General features: G+C 40.8%; 1 protein-coding gene across 4 annotated transcripts in view; it reads left to right on the forward strand.

Annotated features, from left to right (window-relative positions):
* Window positions 1–3,074, forward strand: part of RYK (receptor like tyrosine kinase) — a 90,809-nt gene extending 87,735 nt beyond the window's left edge. For all 4 annotated transcript variants that reach the window (XM_035278558.2, XM_035278559.3, XM_035278560.2 and 1 more), the window contains exons 14-15: window positions 778–914; window positions 1,913–3,074. In XM_035278558.2, coding sequence (XP_035134449.1) covers window positions 778–914; window positions 1,913–2,024 — 249 coding nt within the window. In that variant the 3' untranslated portion in view covers window positions 2,025–3,074. The remainder of the gene's footprint in view (window positions 1–777; window positions 915–1,912) is intronic.
* Window positions 3,075–8,862: the final 5,788 nt, after the last annotated feature.

The following is an 8,862-nucleotide window of genomic DNA, read 5'->3' on the forward strand; positions in this document are numbered from 1 at the left end:
GGTTTCCCCTTCCCTATTCAAGTTCAGTTATTCTGACCTCAGGGTTCATACATGGTAACAGATCAGTGGACATACCAGATCTGAGTCCTTTTCAGCCACGTGGCAGCAGCTTTGTGTAGACATGTTGCCTGCTTCCCACCTCCTGCACACTCTCCAGGAGCTGAGTACAGCCAGGAATTGGCCAAAATGGGGAGCCCCGCTCAGACTATGAGTGGACACCGTTGCCACTGTTGACCATTCCTGTTCCTTTCTGTAGTTTACATACTGATTTTAAATAAGTCTGATTGCTAACTCAGGCAAGTTTGGAAGTTATTTTAATCTGTTAATTTAAAACTTTAAATACAGTAAAAATCCATGACTTTTTATGTTTCCCCTCATTTGCATATTTCACTTAGGATGCTTTTCCCTTTAATTAGACTAGAATTCTTTTCATTTTCCACTTCTCAGTTATGCAGACTAGCTATAATATTTAAAGGTACAAATTCTCATATTAGAAGAATCTTAGACATAATTTATAATACATAGCTTGTAATCAACACTAAACTATTACTTCGAATGGATCTAATTGCAGAATTTATAATACTAATATTGGATGAACTTTTTTTTAATCTTGGCAAGAGAAAATAACCGTATGATAGACTTCTTTTTGTAAATAACATTTTGCTTTTCTGAAGCCTGAGTTGAGCTGCTATTTTTTGTCCTGTAGCTAGCTGTGGGCACTAGCCCCCTCACCATTGTTTTAAATGTCCCCTCATTGTGCTCCTGCTCCTTTCCTAGTGGGCCTTTGGAGTGACGCTGTGGGAACTCATGACTCTGGGCCAGACGCCCTACGTGGACATTGACCCCTTCGAGATGGCCGCATACCTGAAAGATGGTTACCGAATAGCCCAGCCAATCAACTGTCCTGATGAATTGTGAGTTTTTCTGAGCTTGAAGGCATGAACTTTATTCCATTTACTATATTGGAATAAAGGAAAATGAGCAGGTTTCCATATTCAAACAGAGCTTTCCCTTTGAAAATAATGACTGTTTGGATTTAAATTAGACTCTTGTAAAGAACCATAAAGTCAGGGTGATTCAGTCACTAATTTATGCATTTGACATTAGAACTTCTTGCATTTTATTTTATAGTGCATAATCTAAGCACTATAAATTAGTCTGAGAGGACAGACTAAGAAAATGGATGTACTAGGAAAATTGGCTGAATATTATGTCAGTTTTTCTATATAGAGTGAGTACTTGACTTTTGTAGTTATAAAGTAGTTATAAAGGACACAGTAGTTATAAAACACCTTTCTTACTGTCATTTTGCCTTCCCAGTTGGTATCAGCTGATACAGGGAAGATGATCTGGACTAGTGAGCAAAGTAGTTGCTTTCTGTTTCCTGCTTCTATCACATAGCTTATCTTGTCATGTAATGAGAATGGGATAAGCAGGAGGCTATTGAGGGTGTTTAGACATACAGATGAGTATCTTCTCAGTTCTAGAACCCCCTGAAGGTTTCTGCATCATGATAAGGTGGCAGCTTTTGTACTGATTTTACTCTAGATCCAGGGTTTATAGACCTTAGATAAAACGTTCTCTTCCTCCAAGATCTTTTTCTTAATTTAACTACAGGAAAACACAGGTGTTCTTTTGACTGTGTTTTAGGTATTTACATGAAATCTCTGTATATTTGCTGAAATATTTTGATACGCTGTCATGAAGAATTGAAATTCACACATGTAATCCAAATAACTTATTTTAGCTTCTTTCTAGAGCTGCTAACAAATAGTAAAATGGATCCGTTTTTAATATATCATCCTCTCCATACCCACCCGTAGACAGACAACATAACTGGCATCAAACTGACCAAAAGTTTAGGAATATTGTGTCATTACTAGCCCAGATTTTCATCTTCATCACTCTGCAGGTTTGCTGTGATGGCCTGTTGCTGGGCCTTAGATCCAGAGGAGAGGCCCAAGTTTCAGCAGCTGGTACAGTGTCTCACAGAGTTTCATGCGGCCCTGGGAGCCTACGTCTGACTCTTCTCTCACAGTCCCATAGCATCAGGAGGAAGGTGCCTGTCGGGGCTCACTTGAAGCTTGTCACAGATGCTTCGTATCGAATACAATGCCAGCAGAAGCACATTTGTCATTTGTCTTCCGGATCACCGTGCCTTAGGAATGCTTTAGAATCTGAACTTTTTAAGACAGACTTAATAATGTGGCATATTTTCTAGATATCACTTTTATTAGGTTGAACTGAAAGGTTTTTGTAAATTTTTTGGCCAAAATTTTTTAAAACGTAAGTTACTTTGGATTAGGGGTACATTCTTACAAAATAAATAATTATGGTTTTTAAAATTGTTTAGACACAGATATTTGGAATTAGCTATATTAGTGCCAACTGCTTTTTATTTTTTTACTTCATTAAGGTGATGTAAGTGACTCACCTTTAAAGTTTTTTTAATGTTATTTTTTATCACTACTCTTGGAAATGGTTTGTCTTCAAGATGCAATACTTAGGAAAGGAAAAACAGCATAAAAAGATACTGGTTTACCTTGTACAAGAAAAGGGCAATGTTAGAGGAAGAAAATTTAAAGAAAAGCTAGAGGAAAAAAATTTTGTTAAATACTTATTAGAAAGCAAACTGCCCTTACATGGAAAACTGGTTTTTTTTTGTTTGTTTGTTTTGTTTTTTTTTTTGTTTTCTTGGTGAAAAGGAATTCTACTTTCTTATTTTTGGGAAAGCAGGAAGTGAGTTCATTACATTTTACATTTGGCAGAAATTAGCCTTTCTGTGAACCAGAAGTGGTTTGGGGCAGATCTGTAGTAAGCAATTGTGATTTTATTTATTTTTACTCTCTGGGAAAGGAGATAATACAATTCCAGAAAGTGAACTCATATTTCTAAGGTTAAGATTCCTTTTTATTGCACCTAGAATAGTGCTATGCACAGAGAGGGTGCTTGAGTTGACATTTAAAAAAAAAATGTAAACTGGTAAATTTTGTGCTAATCTTCAAGGCTGGCTTAAGTATAAAATTGTTTTTTTTTTTAAACACTTGAAAAATTAAAGGATTTGTTTTATATTATGCTGGTGTTGAAATTATTATTCATAATGAGTGATTGGTTATTGTGTCTGGTAAGTCTTTGAACATGCAACAACTAGACATTTGTGTTTTATTTCATGATGTTTCAGTTAAGTTCCAAAGCCCTAACACAGTTACAGCTGGCTCAGAATCCAGGTTCTCATAAAAAGTTGGAATTAATGTTATAAGGAAGTATCAACCCTGAAACATTTCTCCAGAAACAACAAGTAAGGGGTATGCATGTATTTATGCTCAGTTTTAGTTGGCCTAAAACAGTTGAATGGGCCTCCTAAACAGGCCTGCAGGTGCCTGCCACTGCTCCCATCTTCACAGGTACATAAGGGGGAATGTGCAGCAGTTAGAGGCTTTTGCTGTTTTTAAAAAAGCTTTATGAATCAACAGCACATCTGGAAAAATAGCTCACATGGTACGTGGTTTTCCACAAGTAAGCCAAGGGCATGATTTTCTGTGTACCATTTATTAATAGTTCTTTGGTTTTGTGAAATATGAAGCCAGTCCCTGGAGGACTGTTTTTTTAAAAAGCTCCTTTGACCCATTTTTAAACTGTATTTTCATTCATAACCTGCATTCTTAGATGGCATTCAGTCAGCACTTGCAGCAGTTACTGTATATTTTGTACATGGAGTGGTTCAGCTCAAGCATCCTAATATTCAGGGCATTCTTTTTTTGTGTTCGAGTGGATGCATTGTTTAGAAATCACAGTTTATTAACATGTACAAGATCTATTTTTTTAAAAAAAAAGTACTGACACCTGACTTCCATCCCCAATTAGCAGATAGTAAGAAATGCCCTCAGTTTGGTGGATGGTATGGTGCCTGTAACCTTCGCTTTTTGTGTTTGTGAGCACTTTTATGTATGTCTTTTTATTGCAGTAGATTTTTCTTGCTGAGCTACTTAGAGTCTTTGACATGGGAAGGAAAGAGCAGTTATAAGATTTCTCTGACTAATCATCTTCTAGTAGTTTTGTTGTAGATTGTGAACATTACTGAAGTTTTACATTTTACTAATTGTACAGAAAATATAATTTTTATGGAAAAGAAGCAAATTGACAAAACACTTGTGATATTAGCTGGCTTTGGTGACCTAGAGGTCCATTCTATTCTGTTCTTTCTTGTAGTCTTCCTGCTGTAAGAACTTTTTAAATTTATTGCTAGAAGGAGGACTGAGTTGTTCATTCAGTATATATCTAGTGAATGTTTACTGTATCCTGGCTCTTAGGTTAATGTAGGGAACAAGATAGATGAGGTTCTTTCCTTTCTAGATCTTGCATTCTAGTTAGGAAAAGCAGATAATGAACATAAATAAGATTTTGATAAATACTATGATAGAAATAACAGAGTGATACTAGAGAGTTTAACTTATTTTAGATGTCATAATAGCCAAGCTTCTCTAAGCAGGTGGCATTTGAATTGTGATCTGAATGCTAAGAAGCAGCCAGCCATGAGAACACAGAGACAAAAGGCACGTAATTGCAGAAGCCTTAAAGCAGAAGCAAGCTGTCCTCCAGTCTTAGCCCTTCCCATTCATTCTCTAACCGCTGCTGTTAGAAAAAGAGAAAGGTAGCTCACGTGGCTAGAATGTAGTTAGGGAAGGGAGTGGTACAAAGAAGCAGGTCTTAGTAAGCTGTGGTACACATTTATATTTTATGCTGAATACAATGGTAATTCATTTGAGGATTTTTCAAATAGTGATATGATCTGATTGGTCATTTTGAAAAGCTTATGCCAGCTCCTCTGTGAAGATTGGATTGTGAGAAATCGAAGAAGTAACAAGACCCTTTAAGAAGCTGTTGCATAGTCCAGGAAAGAAAAGATAGTGGTTTGGACCACTTTGAGTAGTGGAAAGATACAGAGAGGAGGGGCAGATTGGAATACATTTTGAAGATACACCAGGGCCTGGATCCATTGGATGTTTACAGTGGGGTGAAGAAGGAAATGGGGAGGTCAGGAATGACTAATTGGTTTGGGGCTTAAGCATCTGGTTTTATGGCAAAGCTATATACTGAGATGGGGAAAAATCTAGGAGAAACTGAATTTTGCATTGGCCAGAGAAATCATTACTTTGGTGTAGACTGTGTTTGAGCTGCCAATTGATCATCTATATGGAGATTTTTGATTGACAGATGAGAGTCTGCAGCTCAGGGAAGGTCTCACTGAACATATGAATGTAGCAGTATAGCATATAGACTATAAAGCCATGGTACTGGATGGAGTTGCTAGGGGGAAAATGTATAGATGGAGAGGAGATCCTAGGACTGAGTCCTGAGCACGCTAACCTTCAGTTCCATCTAGTGAAAGAAGAGATAACAAAATAAAGACTGAGGAGAAGCCACTGTAATTGATAAAAGCATCAACAAAAAAGTGAAAATAAGGTGTTGCAGGAGCCCAAGGAAGGACATGTTTCAAAATGGAGATGCCTCCATCAGACTTGGCAATATGGAAATAACTGGCAGGAGCATGGAGACTGGAGCAAGTTGAAGTATGGACACAAGTGGGGACGTGAGGACCTCCTACAGTCAGCCCTGCTGTGAAGGGATATGGAGCAATAAGTAGAGATTAAAGGGGTTTTTCAGGGGAAGAGGGACAGGGATGAGAGTGTTTTCCAGACGAAGGTACAGGGCCAGAAAATGTTTCACAGGCCCATGGGATTGATCCAGTAGAGGGAGAAAAATCCCTTTGGGGTATGGGCCACTGCTCTTCCTTGCATTTGGTCCACAAGCATGAAAGCCTTTTTCACTGTGGCCCTGAGCCCCTTTGTTGTGTGAGGGTTGTGTGTTTATTTGGGGGAGAAATGTGAGGGAGGTAAGGTAAGGGAGATGGTACACAAAACTGTCACCGCCCCATTACTCAACAGTCTGCCTCTGTTGAGGGGCTTCCCTGGCAGTTTCATTGTGCTTGCAGCTGTCATGTTTCCTTGCCCAGATTGCCCCATAACTGCTCCTCTGGCCTTGGCCCTGAATCCCTCTAGCTAGCAGCTGCCCAGGTAACACTTTCCAAAACAGCTGCTGTCCCTGCCTGGAGTCTTCAGACCTAGGTCAAATCTCAACTGAGCTCTGCAGTTTCTACGGCTCCCTACTTCTGGCCTGAGCACATCCCTCTGCTCCAGGTGCTTTCCTTTCGTGTGCTGCTCCTTCCCTTTCTCTGAGAAGGCTGAGCTCCCTGCCCTGCACCCCCTGCCTTTGCAGGGGATGACGGCCAGGGTCCAGGGGTCCCAGAACGCTCCTCTCACACCTTACTGCTCTCCTCCAGGCTTTGTAGTTGCTTTTCCTTGGGTTTGAACTTTAACAAAGGTAAGAGGGAGGTTTATTTTCACCACTTGGCTGTGAGTGCCTTGAGGATAGGAGCTTGAGTTTTACTCAGCTCTGAATCTCCATTGCTGTACTGTGATGTGCTCCACACATGGCAGGGTGAATATTTAATGAATCAACAAGGGAAAATATCTAAATTTTGCACAGGAGAACAATTAGAGAGGCTTAAACAGAAAGGAAGTCTTGTAATTCCTTAAAAGCAGTATCTCATATTTGAAGAGTTCAAGTTTGAGGCAACATAAACTGATAAAGTTTGAAATAATAAGCAGTTGGTAGGAAAGATCATACATATCCTACCCCCAAACTGGCTTAAGTCCACTCCCACTGCCCCCAGCTATCACCTTTTTATTTCATTCTACCTTTTTATTTGGCCACGGGAATAATAAGCCTGATTGTAAATTCTGTTTCATACTCCCACAAGGTCAACCTTTTTTTGGAGTTAAATATGACAATTATTCCAAGTCAAGTAATTCATTGACTTTAGTAGAAGATTGTTTTCCAGGTGTTATTCTTTCATGTACCTTACCCCCATCTACAGTAGATGAGAGATTGTGGGTAACACCCTCCAGGGGCACTGAGGAAGGAGAACTGTGCAGACCCCAGGCACAGTTAATGCCTGAAGCATAACTCACTGCTTACTATATCTAGCTTATATATATAATCATACTTAGTCCCATATCATCTTTCTATATAATCATATAGGTATTGTAGTCGGAGCTGTACTGACACATTTAGTGCTGATTTATATAATCCTTCCGTATAACCATATAGTAGTTTGCAGTAGGAGGAATGCCTAGAGCAGTCAGAACAGAAGCAGTACATGGGAAAACAGCTAGACCAGGACAAGAACCAAAGACCCAGGTGGTGGTGTCCCTGTCTGAAAGGGCAAATGCTATATGGCAGGCTTGGAGCTAGAGCCTCTCCTCCTGATAAAGGAGTTGTAGTACCTTGCATCCAGTTCCTGGGGAAAGTAGGCCTCAGGCCTGAGATCCTGGAAATAATCAAGGGTGAAGAACCCCTCTGGTGTGACCAGTCACGGCGGCTGTACACCCTGTCAGTCTTTTCTCGCTTCTGTGCTAGCTCAAATCATCCTCCCATAAATATCTTAAGAGAATAGCACAAGTCTGTCAGCTCCCACTGCATTGGCTTATAGTATCCTTCTATTAGAAATCCTTTGAAATCTCCAGCCCCCAGATAAGAAGTGTTGCGCATGACACCTGTTGCACACAGCCCACCTCCTCACCTCAGTGACCTAATGGGGGTGGACACCTTTTCTGTGCACGAGCCTCTACTACTGTGCACGGCACAGACCCCTACTGCCCACGGCCCACCTCTCTGCCCAGGTGACATAATGGGGTGGCCCCCTCTCTTGTGACTTATGTGATTATGTATGCCCCATCACTAAGCCTATAGATGATGACCTCACGACCCTGCCCCCTGCTTGTACCTAATAAATACAGATGCTTCTGGGCATTTGGGGTGCTTGTTAATCTCCACTCACAGGTGGCATGGCCCCCCAAGTCCAGATGCTCTTCACCAGTTCTTCAGTGTCCTGTCTCTTTACTTCTCGGATCCTGCACCTCAGCATAGCATAAGGAACACCCCACGATCCTGTGAGGCCCTACAGCCCTACATCTGGTGCCCAACTTGTGGGTTCCTTATTGTTGTGTCTCAGCCTAGCTGTTGGAGTTTTTTCAATGAACAAATTCAGTGCAGGATCCCTGGGCGTCTGGTAGGAAAGGTGGTTTGATTCCTTGTAACTGTCACATATATCTCGGGGTAACTATGGGACAAGCCGGCTCCAAGTATGCCTATCTTTCCTTAAAACTCTTTTAAGACATGGGGCAGTGTCCCTCCCTTCAGAGAAGCTTGTTCAGCTCTTTGAATTAGTAGAATCTCTACGCCCATGGTTTCCAGCTGATGGATCTCTTGAATTAAAGGACTGAGATAATATAGGTAATCAATTTAGAATAGCTAGAAAGGCAGGGAATGTGGCAGCTCCGTCTGCCCTAGAAACTTGGGCCACTGTTCACACGGTACTTGAAACCTTACCATCAGACGATTTGATTATGGATAATTTTCCTTTACTTTCTGCAGAGGAAGTTGAAGAGGTCTTAACTAGCCTTTTTGACTCTCCATCACCTCAACCTGTCACTCAGTGCAACACTGCTACCTCTCCTGCCTCTCCTATTGCTGCCGCTCTGTCTCCTCCACCCGTTGCTGATCTTACTGCTGAGCTACAACTCCCTGTTTATTCTCCTTCTTCTCCTATGACTTCTTTGGAGTCTACAATGGTTGCAGCTGTTCCCAATAATGTGATGTATCAACAACCGAGCAAGTCAGTTCCCCAGGAACAAAACTGTCCAAAAGGACACCCACTGGTTTGAAGAAATGCATCTGCACTTTCCTGTCTCTCCTGCCCCTCCTTTTCCACCTACCGGGTGAAACAGGGCAACCCCAAAA

This window comes from Callithrix jacchus, chromosome 17 (genome assembly GCF_049354715.1).
Source record: "Callithrix jacchus isolate 240 chromosome 17, calJac240_pri, whole genome shotgun sequence".
Classification (NCBI taxonomy): domain Eukaryota; kingdom Metazoa; phylum Chordata; class Mammalia; order Primates; family Cebidae; genus Callithrix; species Callithrix jacchus.